The following is a 24,695-nucleotide window of genomic DNA, read 5'->3' as shown; positions in this document are numbered from 1 at the left end:
TCCGCAGGAAGTACAGGCGCTGCTGTGCCCTCTTAACCAGTGATGCAGTGTTTACGGACCAGGTGAGTTTGTTTGTAATGTGCACCCCTAGGAACTTGATACTGCACCCGTGCCAATCAGAAGCCCTGGATGACTGCTGAAATACGAAAACAACTAAAAGTACGGAACCTTGCCTTTAGATCTGGTGACAAGGAGGCGCTGTTATCAGCGAGGGCTAACCTGAACCTGGCTATCAGACTAGCAAAGCGAACGCACAGTCAAAAAATCCAGGAACGTTTCCTCAGCACAACCAACACCAGGGATATGTGGAAAGGCATTCAGGCCATCACCAGTTACAAGCCAACCACCGCCCCAGTGCAGAACACTAGCATGGACTTTCTGAATGACCTCAACAAATTCTTTGGAAGGTTCGAGGCACAAAACGGCACCCCTGCAGCGAAAGCGGTTCCAAATCAGGGCGAAAGAGCACTCCACCTGGACTCATCTGACGTGAGGAAGACCCTGAGAAGGGTCAACACAAGGAAGGCTCCAGGCCCGGACAACATTCCGGGGCGGGTACTTAGGGAGTGCGCCGATCAGCTGGCTTGTGTACTAACAGACATTTTCAACACCTCGCTAGACCAAGCCAAAGTACCATCATGCTTCAAATTTGCCAACATCATCCCAGTGCCAAAGAAACCCCAGATCTTATCACTCAACGATTACCGGCCCGTATGATGAAAAACCACAGAACAAACTTTACACGCCCAGAAGCTCTAGCAAAGAACCTAGATCTTCTTGATTTGGGTGAGCGGTAGGAGTGGGTGGAGCTACACACAGAGGGGCACACACTCTACCTCCCCGATTGCAAGGCACATCCCCCAAAAATAATCTTTTGTCATTTATCTTTCTTACACAAGGCGCACGAGACTATAAGGCTCATGAGATTGAGACTACAGTAAGAGCTACCGTGTTGAGGTAGTATGTGCCGTTGACCAAAATAGCTAAACATTGTATGCAATGGGAATCAAACTTGAATAGCAGCATTGAAAGCACACATTACCAATAGACCCCCCAGTGGTACGGATGACAAATGCAAATGCATTAGACCTTATCTCATTATCACAGCATTTTTATCCACGGTGCCAGCAACACTGATTTGCTTAGTGTATTCTAATTGGTTAAAAACAGTCTCTACACTTCTTCACCTGTGCGTAAATAATATCATGTACATGTATTTAATAGAGATTTGTATTTTGTCGAAATAATTTGTTTTCTTTATTCTCTAACATTTGTTGATTAAGAAGTGGAGAGACTCCTTAAAAGGTAGAGTGCTCGTCTTGGGATCAAGAAGTCGCAGGTTCGATTCCCAGCTCCTCCGTGTTATATGTCGAAGTGTCCTTGGGCAAGACACTGAATCCCTAATGCCCCCAATTGCATGGCTGAAGCTGCTATCGGCTAGTTAGTGTGTAAAAGGGAAAAGTGTGAAGCACATTGTAAAGCGCTTTGGGAGGTCTTCATTGACTTGAAAAGCGCTATATGAATGCAGAACATTTACATTTACAAGAATACACTTTGCAAATCAGTTTTCCTGGCACTGTAAGTAAAAATACTGTAATAATGAGATAAGGTCTAATGCCTTATGGTACCTCATATGTACAGCTACTGTTTCAGTGCTAAAGTTTTTGCACCTTCCCTGGCACTATTTGAGTTTGATTCCCGTTTTACACAATGCTGTGCAGTTTAGGTCAGTGATGTTTATCAATTTGATCAAACATTGCACATTTAATGCTCAAACCTTGTATAATAATCCATACCTATAACTACTTTCTGCATTTCCAATTTTATCTGCCACTTTCTGCAGTATGTAAGTCGCACCGGGTAATAAAGTGTACTTTCTAATTTCTGGCCTAATTGGGATTTTTAGGTGAGCCTTATAGTCGTGTTTCTGCAATTACAGTAAAAACAAAAATAAACACTGGTTGGATTTTTATTAGCTCAGATATTCGTGTCAGGCAGGTGGCCACCTCCTTATTACAGTAATACTTCATTTTTCACGGCTGTTACATTCCAAGTATACCCTGTGATAAGCAAACCTGAGAAGTCATAAACTTTTTGAACAATTATTACACAATTAATTAGTATAAAATATGTTGAAATCTAGGAAAACCTTTTCACAGGCCCATATATTCCTTTAACAAATAAAAGTACTGTATACGGTACCTGTGAACATTTATTTATTTACGTTTTTATCAATATTTACTCTCTTAGGTACTGTTTAGGCAATCACAATGCAGAGCGCAATGCATAAACCGCGTTATAGCGAGTGATTAAGGTATACTTCGAGCGTTATTCACGAGCAGTACTAGTTCTGACCCACAAGGTGGCGTCATGCTAATTGGCTGTGAAAGTTAGTAAGAGGCAGGGCTTGAGTGTTTCTGATTCATGCTCGTTTCTCATAGCATCAATCCCCCGTTCTTTTTTTTTAATTAATTTGATTATTAATTTGATATAAATCAGGGAAATTTTAAGGTTACCATCATTTTTGGTAATATTATAGAACATTCAAGGATAATTAAAATAGTCTTACCCCACAGGTAGTCGAAATAACATTAGCAGCAATAGAATATTAAATGTCATATTTACATAGATTTAGTTGACATACTTTTCTTTTCATTATAAGTTTTACCCTAAACCAATGAATGAATACATTTGCTGACTATAGTCACGTTGAAAGAGTTATAATACACTACCTGAATCATGTTCCTGTCCAATTCTTACGACACATTATTAAATGATTTTGAAATATTAAAGATAGTATTTTTAATCTTATTTTACTTGCAGATAACAATTGATTTGAATTCATTTGAACTCCTACGAGTTGCTGCAAGGTTGCCAGTGTGACACCATACATGCCAATTTTTTGACACTAAAAAGCTGTAAATTTTATCGCATACTCTTATTATTACGCGTGAAACACAATCCGTCTCTTGAATATTAAAAAAACAAACAAAAGAAAAACATGTGCTTGTTCAAAACCAAAAGTGGAAAACTTTGACCAAAAAAGATATCGAATGTGATCGTTGGAGCAGTTTACTCACATGGAGATTTCACTTCAAATAAAAGCAGCTGTGGACTTAAAATGCCATTGTTGAGTTAAGATTTTTGTTGTTGTTTGAATTTTCTAAAGCGGTACGGTCAGGATGTGTAACGCAACCTTCCCCCAGACATGTTTTTAGTTTTGTGACCCTTTGTTTGTTGTTGTTTGTTACTTTGTTCCTTGCATTTCCATTTCCAGTTTGGTTTTTGTCTCTGGTTTCGATATTGTTTGGTTGAATTTTGTTTGGACATGTTATTTCTTTTTGTGACTCCTTGTTTATTTGTTACATTGTTCCTGGTTTTGTTATTAAAGACCAGGGTTGGGTAGGGTTACTTAACTTGAATTACTTTCAACTACTTTTGGATTACTCCAATACCAAATATGCTAATAAAAGACAAAAGAAACTAGATTTGAATACAATGATGACTCACAACACGTGGTAAGCTTTCTCTCCTGGCTTTGATCTCCGGCAAAACTAACATAAAATGCGACAGAAACAGAATGAAAATAAATCCAAACAGCTTGCCAACATGGGCAGCACGGCGGCGCAGTGGTTAGCGCGTGTGCGGCACAGTTCTGAGGTCGTGGGAACCTCCTGCGTGGGTTCAAATCCAGATCCCGGCCTTACTGTGCGGAGTTTGTATGTTCTCCCCGTGCTTGCGTGGGTTTCCTCCGGGCACTCCGGTTACCTCCCACATTCCAAAGACATGCATTTCAGGTAAATTGGCCGGTCCTAATTGTCCCTAGGTGTGAATGAGCGAGTGAGTTGTCTGTCCCCGTGTGCCCTGCGATTGGCTGGCAACCAGTTCAGGGTGTCCCCTGCCCACTGCCCGATGATTGCTGGGATGGGCTCCAGCACCCCGCGACCCTACTGAGGATAAGCGGTGCAGCTAATGAGATGAGATGAGCTTGCCAACATCATTTTTGCCGTTCCATGTATTCCGTTACTCCCAAGCCTGCACAAAAATGTCAGCAGAATGAAGATATTATGGGATATTATTTTATATTATTCATATTTAGTTTCTTTTGTCTTTTATTAGCATATTTGGTATTGGAGTAGTCCAAAAGTAATTGAAAGTAATCCAGTTAAAGTAACCCTACCCAACCCTGTTAAAGACTGTGCTTTTTTGAGCATCTCTTTCTCAGTCTACGCTTGCTTTCACTTTGGTCCACCCTAAAAGCGCAACAGGTAAAAAAAACCTTTAAATGGGTAGGCGTTTTTACGGGGAGAAAAGTGATAGTCCAATATTTAAAGCGGTTGTGTTGGTGAGTATTATGACATAATAACAACTTCAGAGCTGAAGGTGTTCACATTTTTGAAGTGATACACACCATGCGTGTTGTTTTGAAATTCGTTTTTTAGATTGTTTTTTTTTTCCTCCGGAGTGAAACTGTGTCCCTGTTTTGCTAGCTTGCTCTCACACCTCTTGGTCAGCAGCCGGATGATTTCAAACGAGTATAAGTGCCTGTTTGCGTTTATGTGTGTGTGTGTGTGTGTGTGTGTGTGTGTGTATGACTATATACATCTTCTGCAGCTGATTGTGCCATATGTTTTAGTCATCTTTGATGTTTTTCTGGATTTCAGTGGGAGTCGGAGCAGGACGAAGAGTCGTCCGGTAATATGGGTTCCGCGGCAGTTGCAGTAAGTTTACTGTAATAATTTTTTTCCCCCTTTATTTTTAAAGTCAAAGCCGACAGGTCTGCCAAAATAAAACATATTTCTTATTTGTGACATTGCCAAAGTTTAAGCTATGCTAGTTATGTCATCTTTGAGAGACTGTGTTATTTGCAAGTGGGATAACCTTCTTCGCAATGCTAACTCTTGAACAAAAAAACAATCTTAATAACCAATTTCTCTCCATCCTAGCTGGATCCTTTAGAAAAAGAGTGGATCTACTTTGCGGCTGGTGCTCGCATTCCTGACCTTTCTCAGCTGCTTCGACAGGACCCGTCACTTGCCAACAAGAAGGTAATGTTTTTAATATCCTAAAAATTGGGACCTACTCCATTTTATTTATTAAATTATTTTGATTATTAATGACGAAAAAACGATTATCCAAAATTTATATGTGCGTGTGAGTTTTTCAATCCATATTATACAATTTAGTGCTTAATCAAGGGACATAATTTAGCACTTTGCTTCAATTATGAGCATTGCACAACTAATTTGATTAAATGGTCAATTTATTGATAAAATACCCACAATTGAAAAAATTGGATGCAACGAGAACCGAACCCGGTCTCGGCAGGGTGAGCAACGGATCCTATCTATTGGACTGAATAGCGTACTAATGAGATAAGCTCCATTGCCTTTTCCTACATCATTTATGTCCTTAGTGGCCTGGTAGTTAGGATTCAGCACTCTTAGCGTAGCTATCTGTGTCGAATCCCCTGTTCAATAAATATCTATTCATTAATAAATGCACGATTATGATAATACACCGACACGCATTTCCAATTGTGTCCATACATAAGACAGTTGGGGAAATATGCTAAATGATGCCAATATTGCATGATTACATTAGGATTTTGCTAAAATATTCTCTTGTTTTTTTGTGTTACTGCAGGACTTCACATCTGTAAGTATTTCACCTTTTTCCTCTTGTATGTCGATATTCTAATCCAGTGTTTTTCAACCTTTTTTGAGCCAGGGCACACTTTTTTATTATAAAAAACCTCGGAGCACACTGTCTGCTGTAAATATTTGAAATTTATTTCATTTGAATTGTATCTTTTTAAGCTTAAACTGACATTATAAAATGTAATAAAATGTTTATTGATTGTGATCACCGTGGCTTCGGACGTACAAGTTAACAATTTTATTTTAGAATTAGATTTTTTAACGTGTTTTTCAAGTTTTACTATTTTATGCTGTTTTTCCAAAAAGAAAAATAAGTAATATAACAAGATTTTTTTAGTAAAATAACAAAATAATAATGAATGCAAGATTATTTTCTTTATTCCATTTAGGACAAAAATGTAATGTGTTCCCACTTACTGATATGGAAATAAAAGTTACAATTACTTGGTTGATCGCTGAAAAAAACTATTTCATGTTTTTGTTTGCAAAGATTAAATTGGGCAATTCCTGTGGCACACTAGACAAGTTCTTACAGCACTCTACTGTGCCCCGGCACACTGGTTGAAAAACACTGTTCTAATCTTTAAACATTTATGAACTTGATTCTTTGTCTGTATCTTTGTCCTTATGTCCGTGATGATCACCGTATTCATCAGGGGGTAAGTTTCCTTTCTCATGAACAATTACCACCTATCAAATATCTTCCCCTTTCTCAACTAATCTGCAATCCTAGCGAGAATGTAACGCTTGCCCGCCCTCGGCTTGGACCTGCGATCTTCTTGTGTAACTTTCATATGGTCGTCCGGAGATTTTTTGATCCCGTCTCAATGGAATTCCGAGAAGGCTGTGTTAAAACATCCAGATCACGCATTTCAAAGGTCCACTATCAAAAGGATTATGAAAGATAGCTTTTTAGCTCCTGCGCCCCCCTTGACAACCCAAATCCTTTTATTTGTCTCCCTGTGCGCTTAAGAGCTTTGGGCTCATGTTTGTTGTCCCTCCCCAGCATCACAGTTCTCACACTGTCCTGCGGCCGGTTGCGGACCACCTTCTAAGCCACCGCGGTAGCCACCCGGACAAGATAGCTCGGCCGCCATTGAAGTGCACGGAGATGAGAGGGGGGGGGTCGTGGATTAAGGAGAGTCTTAATTCCCCACAAAGACTTCACCTACTTAAAGATAATCTGAAAGTAATAGCGCAGGCTGGGATTAATTGCAGAACAATAGTGCTTGTGTCCCTGGGAAGGTGCTAAGTCTCCTTTAGCGCGCTTTGATGTTCCCGTTTGGCTTCCTGGTCGTAGAGAGGAAGATGCTCTTTGCGCAAAAAGCATCCACGCTTAGCTTACCCGGAGGCAGGTGATGTCACATGACTCAGTAGAACTAGATCAGAACCACACTTTTGTGTTTTTGTGTTTATGACTTATCGTCAAAGGGACATTATGTATCATTTAGCGCCCTTCGTGGTAAAAAGAATTAAATTTGTTTAAAAAAATGACAATGCTGAGAGAAACACGAGAAAAAAAAACGAACAGTATTGCGTCAAACAATGACCTGCAGTTTTAAATAAGTCCACTCGAGGTTGCCATAACCAGGCACCACTCCCAAAGCAAGCCACCCACTAGCAGTATTTGTTGACTGACATTTATCAACCAGAGAACATTTGAAGAAACACCCATCCTGATGTTATTTTACTTAAAATAGAAGTCAAAGACGGCTGTTTAAGGCAATACGAATGAACTCAGGTGTGGTGCGTGTATGTCTCTTTAAACCGCAATATTTTCTACTGAACTACACTTTTTACTATAAATGATCAATAATTGTATATTATCAGTTAGCACCTGTGTGTCTTTGCAACTTAAGAAGCTTACGCTCCTTTTTATAATAGATATTAAATATAACAACGAAGTTCCAAAATTCAAATAAACATTTGCATACAAAATAAAAAAATAGAAGAAAAATACTTTAAAATCATTGAAATGATTTGCATTTGAATTGGTGTTTGGGTGTTATATGTCACTTTGCCATTTTCATGAGTTTCCCCAGACTTGTGCCAATGAATTCAACTGTTGTTTTGCGTTTTCTACAAATGTACCATTGATTAACACTCTTAGAGATTAAATCTTTGTCAAGAAAAATATATTTCGGAACCAAAACAACTCAATAACCGTTTTATAACCAAATCTTACACCCTGAATTGTAATTGTAATTTGATTGGGAGACTACTAAAGATTCCCAGCCCCACTGCTCTAGCAGACTTTTTATGCCTTTACTTTATTAGTCTGGCACTTCGGTGAGACCCTACAATGTGGCCCCTGAGCAAAAATGAGTTTGACACTCCTGCACGACACAATACAGAGGCATCTAGTGGTCGAATATTACAATTTCTATTTAAGGATCAGGTAGTGTGAAGGTGAACTAATTTTAAATGTAATTTGTTGTGTCTCTGCTGTTGTCAAAACATGGACCTGCCGCCCTGCTGGGACCTGCTCTTCCTCCCGGGCCACACAGTTTGTAAGTACATCATCCGTCCATCATTCCTCTTCATCTTGCTCTGGGCAGGTGTTATACCAAGACGCACCCCTTAAGTATTCAGTCAGACAGTGCGTGTTCGAGGGGGGGTTCAGGAACCAAAAACGAGGGACGCAGGAAGGGGACACGCTGCATCCTGTTCCGGCTCGTCAGTCACTCTTTTTCAGTAGGAGAAACAGCACTTGGGCCAATCAATCTTGTGTTGTGACAGCTAGCCAACAATAGAGATGGACGACATCTCTGCTGAGGTACACCTCCTAGCACATTACCGTCTCAAGATCCCAAACACGTGCACAACAGAGTTGCAAAACTTGAACAGCTCGTGAACTTTTAACTTGTCCCTGGTGACTAAGGGAACCACGAGACATGAAGTGAATCGTTGAGCTTCTCTATGAAGTAGGGAAGAATCTTTTTTTTAATGGTTGTTTAATTGGGTCACCAGGTTGGATGAGGTCGCTGTCAGAACCATCAGTGATGAGAGGAAATCAGTATTAGGGAATTCTAGCTTAGTCATTGAATACTGATTGTAGATTATTCTGATGTGCTAGTGTCACTCTCTCTACTTCACCCAGACTAAAACCTAAATCAAAGAGGCTGGCAAAGGTCACTAAAGCACGGGAACAAGGCCCGCCAAAGTAAAACTAAGTAACCAACATCAAAAAAGCAATACCGTGTACCCTCATATATAGAATTTCTTGAATCTCGAATGGCTTTTCCCAATAACAAAATCATCTAAGTTAACCCTAAAAAGCTCCAGTAATAAAATAACTGAAATGATATTAACGAAATAAATGTGACTTTATTATGAGCACTTACCTTGGAGGAAGTCAGTGGTTGCTAATGGAGGTGTATGCGTGGTAGTGCAGGAGTGAGGGAGCACAGGAGACTCCCTCACAATCTTTTATGGCCTTATGGCCTGGCAGCTTTTTTCCCCTTAGCCTTGATGAATGTCCTGCATGGCATTTTTTTCTACCAAAAAGAGTCGTCTTGCTGCAGTTTAACACTTGCAGCGGGATGTAACCTTCACAAAGTAGTGAATCAAAGCACTCCGTACCTTCTTCTTGTTTCCTCAGAAAACACCTTTCCATTTCCTATCCAGAACTCATGGCTAAAGTCACACCAAAATACAAAAAAAGAAGATGCAATGCAAAAAAAAAAAGCACAACACAAGTGCGCGGGATCAAGTCTGTTTGGCAGAAAACGCATTTGCTAAATTTTTTCAGCTGATGCGGGTGTTGAGCGGTTTCTAATTGATACGTCTGGAAAATATCGTAACTTTCAGTTCATGTTGGGAAAGATTATTGTTGGAAAAATATCTTGGATCTCAATTTTCTCTTAACTAGAATAGGAGGTATGTAGAGGGACCGGTAACTTTTGTGGAATCAAGTTCGTGTGCTTGAATCAGCTGTTAGATTAGAGGCGGAACGACTAATGGATTAATCGATATGGAAGTGACATAAATTGAATCGCTAACAATTTTGTGAATCGATACATTTTTGGGGTTTACGACATTTCTGAATTTCAGCTTCTAATCAGTTTATAATTAGCAATTTATTTTTTTCTCTGTGTTGAAGCAAAGTTAAACCTCTTGTTGATACCTGGGATTTACCTCCAAGTCACAATTTGGTAAACTAAAAAAATGTATAGTATTGTTCTTAGCAAACTCTTTCCAGCCCTCCAATTAAACTATTTCCCAATCCAAACTATAAAAATGCAAATTTTCTGTCTTTTTGGTGGGTTTCTCGAATAATAGTGAATATTGTCTTACACTCGAACATTTGTATCTATTCAACACTTGGGTCAAACAAGCAGCAAATGTAAAACGTTGGTTTTGAGATCCCAGTGGCAAATTTTCATCCAATTGTAGTCATCCCTGTTTACATTCTGTTATTGCTTTATGATTGGTTTATGACAAGTCAAGGTTATCTTTTCATTGATAAGCTTTCTGGTCCTTAAATTGCTCCAGGATTCTACTTGCAATTGTACTTAAATTCCTCTATTTTTACTGAAGCTTGGGATCCGGGGTGTACTTCAATGCCCTAAAACTCGAATGCTTATTTTATTCCTCACGCTGTGTTTTACAGATACAAATTGCAATAGTGAATAAAAGTATCCCACACATGCACTTCGAGTATTATTTTCCTAAAGCGTTTGTTCAGAGAGTATGTCATCAGACTGACAGACAAGGCTGTCATCGAATAACGCCAGGTTGGTCTGAGAAAACCTGACCTGCCTGAACTCCCGACAGTTCTTCTAAGAACTTCCATAATGTGGGCATCCAGCAGGCTTTGTTCACATCTGAGGTTGTTTTCACTTTTCTCAAAATAACATTCTACAAATTATTCTGATGTGACTCATGTTTGATTTTCCGTGTTAAGGGTCCAATTCTGACTTGATGGTTGCGGTTATTTAGCCGACACCTGTTGATAGCCCATAATTACACGTCCTAAAGAGTGATGGAAAAACACAGGAGATCACAGTCTGACAGGTGGACGTGTGTAGTTTTTTCCCCCGCTACATACTGGCATTTATTATTTTCACGTTTCATGCCAACCTGCAGGCGTGCCTTTGTAAATGCTCGTTTTTGCGCTTTGACAGTCGCTCGTGGGCTGGGCTCCCCTTTGCGGGTCACACTAACATCATCAATCTTGCCTGTGGTGACAGGCGGCCGACCACCCCCTAACCCCCTCCTGCCGTGCGGGCAGCGCTGTGTTATTTTGTAATTAGGCTCCGTTAGATGGCAGGAAACCATCCCTCCATTCATCCTCGACACTCGTCGACTGCAGCTGCTCCAACTGGTGTTCAATACCAAACAGCAATGACAACATCCTTCTTGGCCCGCAACATTTTGCAAGGAAATGACTATGCAGTCCCTAAAACAAAAGAGGAGGCCTGTGTGTTGGCTGGTGAATACCAAAGTCAGCACATCACACTTTTATGGAGCTAATTTTCTGTACTTGGGTCATGCAGGAGTACGAAAGTGTTCATATCATAATGTTTAGCATTTAGGTAATGGCAAGGAATAAAAATCTTGTTGTTTTACATCGGTGGTCGGCAACCTTTCTGTAACTCGAACCAGTTTAATGTCTGACTATATTCTTATGGTCCAGCGTCATAAAAACATTGGTAAAAGTAACAATTAATGACAACAATAAGCTCAAATCTACTGTGTAATCACTGGAGCACTAGGGATATAGATTACATAGGAAAAGGCATTCCATTTTATCTCCTCATCACACTATTTTTACTCACAGTACCACTTTGTAATTGATCATTATGGGAAAGAGTTCAGCCAAAACAATGTTGTACATAGTGGCAACGTGAGTAAAAAATAATGTGGTGATAAGATAAAATGTAATACCTTTTTCTTGCTATTTACAATCCTAGTGGCCTAGATGTTAGAATTCAACGCTCTCGCAGCCGCACCCTATATTTGTCGATATATTCCTCAATTATAATAAGATATTACTGTTAACAAAATGTGTGCAATCACAAACAAAAACTGTACAAGCAAAAAATTAGACACATTTTTTTTCTTCTTGTGCGGCCCGGCACAACCTTCCTGAAGCCAGTCCACGGTCCAGTGGATGCCGACCATTGTTTTACACCATTAAATATGAAAACAAATGATCAATGGTCAGTCAAGTAAATGTAGATGACTGTAAAGGTGTCTCACGTTATTTAAAACACCACATTTTAGAAATTCCCCATTCGAAGTTTGTATATAATATAGTAATCAGGAGACTAATTTTTACACAAATCATCATAATCTAGGCAGCGTGTGTGCGGCACAGTTCTGAGGTCATGAGTTTGAACCTTCCTCTGTGGAGTTTGCATGTTTTCCCCGTGCTTGCGTGGGTTTCCTCCCACATTTCCAAAACATGCATGTCAGGTGAATTGGTTCCGGACCGGGACATAGGGGCAAGTAAGTTCCCGAAGAGATGAGGGATCAAATCCATGCATGATTTTGTATAATACCAACAGAACCTTAAAATCACATCTTAAGCTAGCAGGGAGCCAATGCAGGTTAGCTAAAACTCACCTCAACTCTGTTTATGTAGCATTTAAAGACAACTATCATTGCGTACACAATTCTGTAGAAGAAATGAAATCACACAAACTAAAGTTAGTTCTATTAAAGAAAATACCTTTGAGTCAATTTTATTATTATTATTTCTTTCACTACCGATTGAATGAGTGTTTTAAATTCCTAAATATATTCAATCTAATACAGAGTCAAAGGTCAAAAAGAGATGAGATGATATCTAAATTTCAACTAGCAAAGTGATTGCACTCTCTTTATTTTTTCCACCTGTTGTTTTTCCTGCAGCTTTTAACTTGTAATGCACTGATTTCTTGTATTAACTTTTTTGTTGCCGTCTCCTTCCCGCAGACTGCTCTGCACTGGGCCGCCAAGCACGGCAACGAGGACATGGCGACTCTGATCGCAAATGCTGGTGCCGATGTCAACATCAAATCTGTGAGTGTTTCGTCCTCTTCTCACTTGTTTTACATCAGGGAGACATAAGAGTGCATTCTTTCCTTATTGTGTTTTGTGAGGGATTCGAATGCTAGCTGTCATGTGTTTTTGTGCCTAGAGTAGCCAAAAGTTTTACTCAGTGTTCTCGTTTGCCCGCGTCCCTGCATCCTAGACGCATCAATCTTCTATCAAATCTACGTGCGTCCCCGGGACGCACCTTTTTTCACACCAAATTGTCATTATTACCCGATTACTTTTTTTTTTTTTACAAAGATTTACCGCACTCCAAACTTTTCGTCAAGCAGATCCGCCTTTGTTGTTTTGGTCTCGCGCCGATCTCGGCAAACGAGATCTCGTTGCTTCGAGATGACGTCATTGTTGTGGTGGTTGTCGAGTGAAAGAGAAGTATGCCTCCGTAAAAACAGTTGGTATTAGGTGCAAATCAACAAAAAATTTGTAATTTCTTCAGTGTCGGTAATAAGTTGAAACATAACACAGAAAGTGGTAACAACGGCAATAATTCCGGCACGAAAAAACGGCGGAGAAATTCTTCAGAAGACAACACGTGTTTTGAAGCGAACGATTCGACAAAAGATGAACAAAAGAATACTCTTAGCAAGAAAAGGACTTTTCTGCCAAAATGGACTCGATTATATTCCTGGTTACGCTATGAGGAGGATGATAATGGAGGCTACATGTTCTGTGATGCGTGCATCCAGCGTGACAAAAAAAACTGGATTGCACAAATCATTTCGCAATACGAACTTTCAGAAAAGCACTTTGGATCGGCACAACGACAATGAAAACCACAAATTAGCTATTGAAATTCTGTTGCTGCAATTGGACCTTGAGAGGGCATTACAACTGTGGCGGGACAGCAAACCACGAAGAATATATGAATTGAAAAATCTGAAGTGATTAAAACTGCATGAATATACTGTATAGACTAATATTTCAGCAATATAATTTTGTATAATGTACAATATTTTTGTGAACTGAAAAATCTGAAGTGATAACTGCTTTGTATTACCAATTAAGTGTGATGATTAAAACTAAATTAATATATAGATTTATATATGTATTTATATATTTGTCGTCGATTTACAATTTCAACCTCGATAACACTAAATTTTGGGTACCCATAGATCTCTGTTGGGACCCATAGATTTTTGAGCATGCGAGTCCCCGGGACCCATCACTTTTCACAGGTAAAATGAACACTCAATTTACTTGAGTAAAAGTACTGTTATTTCAGAAAAATATTACTCAAGTAAAAGTAGTCATCCAAATACTTACTAGAGTAAAAGTAGAAAAGTACTTGGTGAAAAAATTACTCAATTACTGAGTAACTTTGGCTTTGATATAGGTGTACGAACCCCGCTACCCCTGGCTTATATAGTTTCAGGTTTTTTTTGCTGAATCTAGAAATGCCACATTGTTTTTGTGATTCTGTCATTTTGTTAGCAAAACAAAAGTATTCTGTGGCACCTTTATTACTCTTCAATCCAGTCTTTGCTTTTTTTTTGTGTGTCTTGCAGCACGTGAGTATCGCCTCTGCAAACATGCTAGCATGCGGCAACGTGGTGAGCGATCAAAGTGAAGAGCCAGCTGTGCAAATGCGCGACGGGAGCGCAGAAGCCGGCCTAATAAATCATCACATCATGTCACGTTAATTGTCTCCCATAACACGGCATCTGTGTCCCAGCATGCACCACTCTGAAACCGCGCAATTTTCCACGAATTACCTGCCAATTATGTTTTTGTTATCATTTAGCGCTTTTCTCATTTGTCTTTTCTTTCCTGGCTTTTTCCGTCGGACTTTCGGATTTCCAGGGGGTGAGTGACCGCAACACTACCTGAGTTAGTTTTGCATGCAGAGAGAAAGGCCATCTCTCAATTTGTGGTCTTCCACAGGGTTACACGCCGTTGCATATCGCAGCGCTGCATGGACATCGGAAAATTCTTGATCTGCTTGTTGGGACTTATGGTAAGATTTTTGTCTGGAATACCTAATAGCAGTGTCTGAAACTCATGACAAAAAGTTACCGGACACCAGACACCAGCCATAAAGCTGCCTGCCCCATTTTTCACAAGTTGAAACACAATAAGACGACTAATCGCAAAAAAACTATTGTTGCAAAGTATTCAGGATTGATAATCAGAATATATAACAACAAAACAACATTTTAAAATTAAGTTTATATTTATTATATTAATTATATTAAAAATCTACTTATAACATTCATTGCATGTATATGACGTCGCTGTTTTCCATCTGCCCTCAGTATGTACCTGTATTTACTCATCTTCATTCATGCAAAGTTTGCGTTGCGTCGTCTGCTACAAGCCACGTGAACTCCTCTTTTCCACGATGCTTTTTATGTACGTTTACGTTTTGTAGCGTCATCAATTTGGTTAGCTTCTTTTGAATATTTCTTCTGGGGCTGAGGTTTTGGCTTGATTCCTAACTACTTATCCATTTTTCTTGTGTTCTCTGTGCATCTACTTTGGAAAATGATATGCAAATGCACGACCTTATAACGCATTAAAAAGGTCTTGAAAAGTCTTTAATTTAACTTGCCGGGAGCTGCAAGGACCCTGAATAATGTACTTTTTTTGCGAAGAAATGTGGCGGTCAAATTATGAGTTACGAATATACAATATATAAACAGGATATTTTTTTAAATGTAGCTGCCACATAATAACTGTTTTTTTCTCCTTGCTGAAAAAGGCTACAACGATCTAATTTAGTGCTTTTCACAAATTCATTTTAAAGGGACAGTGTGTATTATTTAGCGCCTCCTAGTTGTAAAAAAAACTTTGTTAAAAAAATATATTTATTTTAATAATAATACACAAACTATCGTATAATTAAGTACATTTGAAAAATGTGTATTTATTTACATATCACGAGCCTTAACTAGAGGGAGCTCACATGATTTTCCGCCATATTTCTGCTACAGGTGCACAAAAATCCCCCAAAACCTAAAGAAAAGTTGAGTTTAAAATAAGAAGGAAAATAGTGTGTCACTTTAACTCTCCATAGTTTATATTCCTACGTGTCCTTTAGACACTCAGTTTTGGTACACAATAGATGATACAGTGACATGTAATAGTCAAATAAAACACTGTTCTTTTAATGTTAAATTATGAATATATGAGAGAATACTTTGTGAAAAATATTTTTGTAACTTGGGGCCTTTGACTAGTCACCAATTGTTGTTAAGTGTTTGTCATGTTTATTTAATTTATCATTTATTTCAACTAACTTTAATTGCTAATTGTGTTAAGACATGATTTTATGAATATATTTTTTCATGATATTATAAATTAAAAACAAGGGAGACAATCATCTCTGCTTTTTGGCCTTCACTCAACATGAAACCTTGTATTTTTTTTTATACATTTCTGTAATTATTTATGCTTTTCTTCTTGTTTATTTAGGTTTCCTCATGCTAGTCAATTTATTATTAATTTACTTTAGTATTTAACTGCCCTGCTTACATTTATTAATGACGAATTTTGGTAGTTTCTTTTGTTTGACGCTTTTAATAATGTTTGTTTTAAAGTGGAGTATAGCGAAGATTGAGTTTATTGAGTTGATCAAAGCCCGAATGCAAATCGCCATGCTCATGACCCTAATGTTAGCGGCTAGCTGAATTAGCACTCGCTGCACTTGAGCTTTACTTTAATTTTGCCTGAAATACCGTACAACACAATGCATTGACATAACAAATATATTTTAAAAAGCTGCTTAGTCTTGTGTTCAAAATGCGTACTATCTTCTAGATATTTTGTGGTTAGGCATAGGAAAACTTGTCCATATTATAGTTGTAAAGTAAGGTTCCGAGATTTTTCTTTTAACGCCATGATCTTCCTGAAAGTATACCTAAATAAGATCCTGAGGAAAAAAAAAAACATAGAACATAAACCTTGCCCGTCTTGTTCTGTGCTGGAGTGAGATACCTTTGTGTGTTTTATTATCGTGGCACGCAATTATGTCCCATGCTTGATGGCAGCATCATAGAATAATAACAGGCACAAGTGCCTCTTGACATTTTAAGTTATATTTTCGTCCTGTTATTTTCTTTCAGGTGCTAAAGAGAACTTGAGGGACTACAGTGGCCGTCTTGCCTTGCATTACCTCGACCCCAGAGAAGCAGACGGTCCAGAGGAGGACTGTGAGATGCGTGAGTGCTCTTTCATTTCGGACCACGGGAGACATATGAGAGGCTGTTTGAGAGGTAAATCATACTTTCTCTCACATATAACGTCATAGCCTCACTCACGGTCAGTGTTCTCGTTTGCCCGCGTCCCTGCGTCCTAGATGCATCATTTTTGCTGGGGACGCATTGGGTCAAATCAACGTGCGTCCCCGGGACGCAACGTTTTTGACACCAAATTGTCATTATTACCCGATTACTTTTTTTTTTTTTAACAAAGATTTACCGCACTCCAAACGTTTCGTCGGGCAGATCCGCCATCCGCCATTGTTGTTTTGGTCTCGCAACGAGATCTCGGCAAACGAGATCTCGTTGCTTCGAGATGACATTGTTAATAATAATAATAATAATAATAATTTCCTTGTATTGTCATTCTGTGTAACAATGTACACAGAACGAAATGTCGATTGCATCTGACCCGATGCAGCCGCAGCCAAGAGAGGGCGCCGCCGACCACTTTTTAAGTCTTAGGAATGACTCGGCCGGGGCGCGAACCCGAACCTCCCAGTCTCAAAGCGGGCGCCTTACCATCTAGGCTACTGAGGCGGTTGTCGAGTGAAAGAGAAGTATGCCTCCGAAAAAACAGTTGGTATTAGGTGCAAATCAACAAAAAATTGGTAATTTCTTCAGTGTCGGTAATAAGTCGAAACATAACACAGAAAGTGGTAACAACGGAAATAATTCCGGCACGTAAAAATGGCGGAGAAATTCTTCAGAAGACCGCGAAGGCAAGGAAAACACGTGTTTTGAAGCGAACGATTCGATGAAAGAAAATAAACAAAAGAATACCCCGAGCAAGAAAAGGACTTTTCTGCCAAAATGGACTCAATTATATTCCTGGTTACGCTATGAGGAGGATGATAATGGAGGCTACATGTTCTGTGATGCGTGTACCCAGCGTGACAAAAAAACTGGATTGCATAAATCATTTTGCAATACGAACTTTCAGAAAAGCACATTGGATCGGCACAATGACAATGAAAACCACAAATTAGCTATGGAAATTCTGTTGCTGCAGGAAGAGAGAGGCAAGTATGAACGGATACGACATCAAAAAGAAGACTTGGCCATGCTTTCACTGCTAAAGATAGTTAAGTGGATAGCAGTATTTTCAGTATTTTGTATAATGTACATTATTGTGAAATGAAAAATTTGAAGTGATAACTGCTTTGTATTACCAATAAACTGTGATGATTGAAAGTGAATGAAAATATAGATTTATATAATTATTTCAGCAATATTATTTTGTATAATTTACAATATTGTTGTGAACTGAAAAATCTTGAAGCGATAACTGATTTGTATTTCCAGTAAACTGTGATGATTAAAACTGAATGAATATATAGATTTATATTGCATATATGTTGCCGATTTACAATTTCAACCTCGACAACACTAAATTTTGGGGACCCATAGATCTCTGTTGGGACCCATAGATTTTTGAGAATGCGAGTCCCGGGGACCCATCACATTTCAGAGGTAAAATGAACACTGCATACCACTATGCTCTAATACACATACTATAGCTTACAATACTGTACTATACTACTACTCACTTACTATAGTTCTTCACATATATTACTATACTGGGAGCAACTCCAGTTTGACATTGAACTCTTCAACACAGTGTGCATCGCTGTGGTTACTTAAAGTGCCCAAACTAAAATAACACTGAGAGGTAAGATGATCATTACGCTAGGTGTGAAAAGCCCTGAAAGCAATTCTAATGGTGTATGAGAAATAATAGTAGTGTGTATGAGAACCTATAGAAGTGTGTCTGTATATAGACGTTTACTTTGGACCATATAAAAATGTAATTTTAATGAGAAGAGGCTGTCTGACAAACGGTTTTCGCCATGGCTAAAAGCTGTGCCAGGTAATCTGTACTACGCACGATGTATTGTGCAAGAAATATTAGAATTTTTTTGTTTTGTTTCAATTGTGTTTTTTTTGGGGGGGGGGGTCATTTTTTGGGGTTTTCAATTTTACTTCAAAAGTCTTGAATATAACTTGAATATAATAGCTTGCTATAAGCTGTAGGAACCTTTGTATAGTATTGTGTTTGAGAGTATGATAGTGTGTGCGAGAGTCAATAGTAGTGTTTTGGAGGGGGGGGTGTGTTTGGGGGAGTATAGTAGTATGTGCGTGAAAGAATAGTAAGCTAGATAGAAAGCTGCGGTCAATCATGGACAATCCATCGCATCCACTACACAGCATTATCTCCAGACAGAAGAGCAGTTTTAGCGACAGACTGCTGTCACTGTCTTGTACTATGGACAGACTGAAGAGATCTTTTCTTCCTCATGCCATGAGGCTCTTTAACTCTACCCGGCAGAGTAAAAGCCCACAGTAAACCACACCCCCTACATTGCATATTACCGAATCTTATTGCAATATGTATTCTGTGTAGCACTATTTAGTTATTCTATATAACACGCTACAGTGGGCATTTGCACGTCACACTGGGTATTTGTATATTGTATTCTTTTTGCTTTATTATTGTATTGTTCTCAGCTCACGGATGCTGCTGGAAATGTGAATTTCCCTTCGGGGATGAATAAAGTATCTATCTATCTATCTATCTATCTATCTATCTATCTATCTATCTATCTATCTATCTATCTATCTATCTATCTATCTATCTATCTATCTATCTATCTATCTATCTATCTATCTATCTATCTATCTATCTATCTATCTATCTATCTATCTATCTATCTATCTATCTATCTATCTATCTATCTATCTATCTAGTAGTGTGTGTAGGAGAGTATAATCATTTGTGTGAGTGAGTATAGTAGTATTTGTGAGAGATTATGGTAGTGTTTGTGCATAGAAGCGAATGTGTCTATATGATAGTATAGTTGTGCTTGTGTGAGAGTATGATGTAAAAGGTGCGTTGCGTAGTTTGAGGTGTTGAAAGTTGAATATTTTCTCATTTAGTATGTGTTAACGATGATAAACTGAGTTCAACGAGCCCTCATGCTTTATTTTCCATTGCGCCTATCTGCTTTTATCTTACGTTTATCAGACCTGTTCGGGGCGGAACAAACCCCCAAAAAGATAAAAAGAGGAGAGTTTAAGAAAAGTATAAGAAATGCACACACATTATGTGTTACTCTGCCGCTATCTCCTGACTTAAAGTCATTAGTCATATTTCCAGCCTTAAGTTTTAAAATTCCGCACCCCACTTTTAAATGTGAGAGCAAGTATGACTTACTCCTCAGATGGAACTCTCATAGAGACAAGCATGTACTCTGTCCAACTGTTTTCTGTCCTTCACAGCAGTGGAGTTTCAAGCATCTCAGGCCCGAGAGCGTAACAGGAACAGGAAGTTGGCCTCAATCTTCCAGTCTAGGAAGAAATGGGGTTCCGCTGAGGAACTGGCGCCCATTGAGGAAGAGAGAACGCCGTCGCACCAGCTCGCCCTTCCTCCCTTCAGACCCAGGAAGTTCTCGCGCTGAAGGACGGTGGATACTCAGGAACGTTCTGCAAGTTAAAATCGGCTTCCATTTTTACCATTATCGGTCACGAATATCCTCCAAGCACATAAATGGCATTTGCAGATTTTTTATGTGACGCCTTATCAGTATTTAGCACTCGGATGTTTCCTTCTGTTACTTTTTTAGCGTAATTGCTGTCTTTGCTCAGGACGATTGTCAAGATAACTCATGCGGTTGTGTTCATGTTTACACATTAAGCCCTGAAACCAAAAGTAGTTATTATTGAGAGAAAAAAAACTCCGTTTTTATTCTTGTTTAACACACATTTTGTTGTACCTAAACAATAACTATGTTTGGATGCACGTCATACAGCAGGTTTTACCGACTGAACAGTCGAAAAACATGCATAATATTGGACGACATGGGAATCAAACCTGGGTCGCGGCAGTGAGAGCACTGAATCCTTATAACTGGACCACCTTTGATATTCTGGTTTTTATATTTCTAAATAATTGTTATTACTGTTCATATTTTTAGCTGTTATTCATGATTCATTGTCTTACTGCTGTAACAAAATAAATTTCCCCATTGTGGGACGAATAAGGGATTGTCTTATCTTATCTTATCTTATCAGTCGTAAAGACGATTAATCCCGTTATAACACTACTTTTAGTCACAAGACAAATGTTCTTTACATTTGTCGCTTAGGATAGAAATTAATGTATTGTCATTGTAACATGTGAACGCCACAACCAAATTAACATTTGTCTCTAGTACTGTGACTAAAATAGTGATGATGAGATAAAGGATACTTCCCTTTGCATGTCATATCTACTGCTCGTAGTACAGTGGTTAGGATTTAGCGCTCTCACGGACCGACCCGGATTCGGGAAAAGTGAAACAAAATTTTATACTGATTTTTAATGAAAAATTAGGGATACGCATTTTACGACCAGCAGGAATTGTGTTAGTTTTAAATCTCGAATGCTGAGAATCTGTTTTAAAACATATTATTTAATGCACTTACATGCGAACAAATATTATTCATGGGAAGTGAAATGTGTGCGGTGAGTTTTCAAATTTATATTTAGTTTTTCTAATTCCTAGATGAAGGGTTCTGTTATATCACTTAAGATCTATGGAAAGATTGTAATCTGGAAAGTTACTTGAATTGTAAGCTTTAAAACCACTAGCATGACATTTAAAAGAAGAAATCCACATTTTTTTTCTCTAAAGTCTGCAAAGTTCCTCACCAGTGAGGGACCTTTAAGTGTCACTTTGCTGCCTTTTTGGGTTCGGATACAGGCGTTATCAGGACTTGTGTTGGTAATTAACGGCTGATAATTAAGTGCCTTCATTGATTTTAGCACTCTGTGTTACTTTTAACAACCTTTTGGAGTTTTATTGTGCCAATTTATATTTCAAAGGGAAGGAATTCCGCCCCTTGCGGTCATTTTGTTATCGTTTGAAATCTATACTTGCGATATGTAATTCAATTACTTGTACAAGCCACTATTGTGTTGTTTAAACAATATCGATATTTTGTTTTTGGCTATTAAACTATTCTATGCTAAACTCATTTTGTCTTTCAAATGGATTTTCCTGATTTGGGCCACATACATAGGCATTGATAATATTGACCAATTCTGAAACCTTTGAGGGAGAATCATGCAGTTGGGGATGTTTTGGTCAGCATGCATTAAAGTAAAAACATTCATTTAAAATTAAAAAACTAATTGACATAAACTTTTATGTGTTGAAATACTCGTAGGTCATGAAATCTGCATTTATTTTACCATAACATGAGTCACACCTCAGCCATCTCAGAGCTAAGGATACTGCAAAAAAATAAAAAAAAATAAAAATACTTGTGAAAGGCTGGGCAAAAAAATGAGAAGAAAATTGTTGCGGTTTGTCACTGGGTGTCAGTAGTTTGTAATCTTCCTTGTGATTTGTAGCACTTGTTTTTGGATGCACTACACAGTACAGCGACATTTTGTGGTCAAATAATGCTCTCCGTCCTTGCAACTGTTTTTGCAAATTGGCTTATTGAATTCTGCGGAAAGGTGTGTTTCCTCTAAACGTTAAAGAATAACCGAATATATCCATTTGAGTCTTTTTAGCGCAGAACATAACCGATTCAAGCGCTTTGGGAAGTCTTCATTGACTTGAAAAGCGCTATATAAATGCAGATCATTTCATTTCATACAGATCAATTCAAGGTCTATTTAAGCAAAATGTGGTGGGAACAGCACAACCATAATGTGCGTGATGTGCAAAATAAGAGGTTGATTCAGGAGCTTTTCATCTCAATCATCTGAAGTTTAAACCTTCACTATTATTCTTGACCCATCAAAATCAAGAATTAGCCAATTTGCGTAACACTTGCGGTAAGAATTCACATACTCCAACCCCTAGAAAAAAGTATGGAATCGTGAGTTTCTGTTTTAAAGACATATGGCCTGTAGTGGTTTGTCTTGACACCTACATGGCTTCCTTGGCCTACCAGTAGGCTTGACTTTAACAACTTTCCCATGCCGTTAGTACGTGGTCCAAATCTGTGATACACCTGACTGTGAACATCCCACATCTTTGGCAACCATACGAGTAGAGTTACCTTCTTCAAGAAGTTTGACAATCCTGTCTTTGGTCTTAAGATAGATCTCTCTTTTTGGAGCCCTGGTTCTTGCCAATCCACTTAGTCCAGGAGCCCTCCAAGGTGTAATAACTGCACTGTTTTAAACTGCTGACTAACCAGCAGACTTAATCTAAGCCAGGTACCCTAATAAGGAAAGGAAATTGACTGGGTGTGTCCTTGTTTTTGACTCAAAATGGAGTGATTTCCATTTTTTTCTCTTTGCTTTGTCTGTAAAAGTAACATTTACTGACCATTTAAAATGTTTTTTTCTTAATTTATTTTTGAGTTTCTGAATAACAAGGAGTTGAACTTTGAAAAAAAATCTTTTTTTCATGCTTTTTATCCGAGTTTGTTCTACAGAATATATTGTATGAGTGAGTGCTTGTCCAAGACTGATTATCCCATACTTTTTGCTAGAGGTTGTAGAAAACCCAAGAGATAAAATGTAAAAAATATGTACAGTAGTGATAAAAAATGAACCGTTTTTGCAGATAGTCCCCTTGTTCAACACCACTTCTTTCAACATTTAACCACCTGATTTTTTGGGGGCCTCAGATGCAGTAAATACGGGCACCGCTAACTCCATACGGCTTCAGTTCTTAAATCCCGACCAGCTGAAAAGGGAAGCACTTGCTCTCGGGATCTTTGAATATCGGACGACACCGAGGGGGGGACAGGGAAGTTTTTTTGGGCCTCATTTTTGAAGCGGGGATGTTGGCGGGATAAGAGGGAGTTTCTGTAATAGATACTTATCTTACTGCCCTCAAACCCCTCAAACAAAGTCCCCCTGTGAAGAGATTATAACCCAGGGAGGCACATTAACTCTAATCCCGTGCTTTGAGGCCTCGCACCCCCGTAGCACCCTCTGCCCCATTTATTCTTTCCCTTCTGTTGTTTGGGGAGAGGGGGGCCACCTTGTTTCTGGTGCTTGTAGGGGCAAGGCCTGTGGCTACATTACACCCATGTGTGTGTGTGTTGGGGGTGAAGTGACGGCTGCTGTTTCTACAGCCCGCTGACTCCAATGAAAAGCACTGAGGGTTGCATACTGCTGTGTAACTGATTCCTCTCTCTGTAGAGATTAGGCGCTACATTGTCGCTTGGGTTGCTCATTTCCATGAGAGCGCACCCTCCCGCCGGCGTCCCGCTCGCCTTTGTTATTTTCACTCGGAAAACACAGGGCCCGAGGTTCGGGGCTTCCTCGTTGTCATTGTTTCGCAAACGGGCCTCGAATGTAGATGTCATGTCACAGATGCCCAATAACCTCATTAGTGCCTGGAGAGAGAATGCGTGTGTCTAGTTTGCTTGTTTTTGGACACTGCAAAAATCTGGCATGGGCACACTACAGCTTGCGGGCTAAACACGGCCTTTTAAGATTCTTAATCCGGCCCGCTGAACGAAAACGGTAATAATGTGTCCTAAAAGTACACTGGTACCTCCTTATACGAGCACCTCTCAACACTCGGCATACAAGTTTTATGTTGTTTTGTTTTTGTTCAAAAGTTGTTTGCCATTACAAGGGAACTCCAATTCCCTACAGTTCCAGGGGCTACCATTCGTGACTGCTTATCTTCTGAATCAGATCGTCCAGTTTGGGCATGCAAACTCCTACAGGCAAAAAATGGAAAAAAAAAAATGATAGTGTCTACTGTACGCTCATTTAAGTGTACAATAAGTGATTACATATCATCAACAGTCTCTTAATCTCATACCTGTCTACCTCCGC

The 24,695-nt window shown here is 38.9% G+C and overlaps 1 protein-coding gene across 1 annotated transcript in view; it reads left to right on the top strand.

Moving 5' to 3' along the window:
- The window catches only part of LOC148368994 (ankyrin repeat domain-containing protein SOWAHA), a 31,392-nt gene extending 9,479 nt beyond the window's left edge, over positions 1-21,913 (top strand). Inside the window, exons 4-11 of the mRNA XM_088329724.1 lie at positions 4,665-4,721; positions 4,947-5,048; positions 5,647-5,658; positions 6,667-6,849; positions 12,582-12,674; positions 14,583-14,655; positions 16,763-16,858; positions 20,177-21,913. Of these exons, the coding sequence (XP_088185850.1) occupies positions 4,665-4,721; positions 4,947-5,048; positions 5,647-5,658; positions 6,667-6,849; positions 12,582-12,674; positions 14,583-14,655; positions 16,763-16,858; positions 20,177-20,355 (795 nt within the window). The 3' untranslated portion in view covers positions 20,356-21,913. The remainder of the gene's footprint in view (positions 1-4,664; positions 4,722-4,946; positions 5,049-5,646; positions 5,659-6,666; positions 6,850-12,581; positions 12,675-14,582; positions 14,656-16,762; positions 16,859-20,176) is intronic.
- The last annotated feature ends 2,782 nt before the right edge of the window (positions 21,914-24,695 follow it).

Source organism: Urocampus carinirostris, chromosome 3 (genome assembly GCF_059441175.1).
Source record: "Urocampus carinirostris isolate Australia breed hairy pipefish chromosome 3, RoL_Ucar_1.0, whole genome shotgun sequence".
In the NCBI taxonomy this organism is placed as follows: Eukaryota; Metazoa; Chordata; class Actinopteri; order Syngnathiformes; family Syngnathidae; genus Urocampus; species Urocampus carinirostris.
Note: the sequence above shows the minus strand (reverse complement) of the source record. Positions and strands in the feature narration are given on the sequence as shown.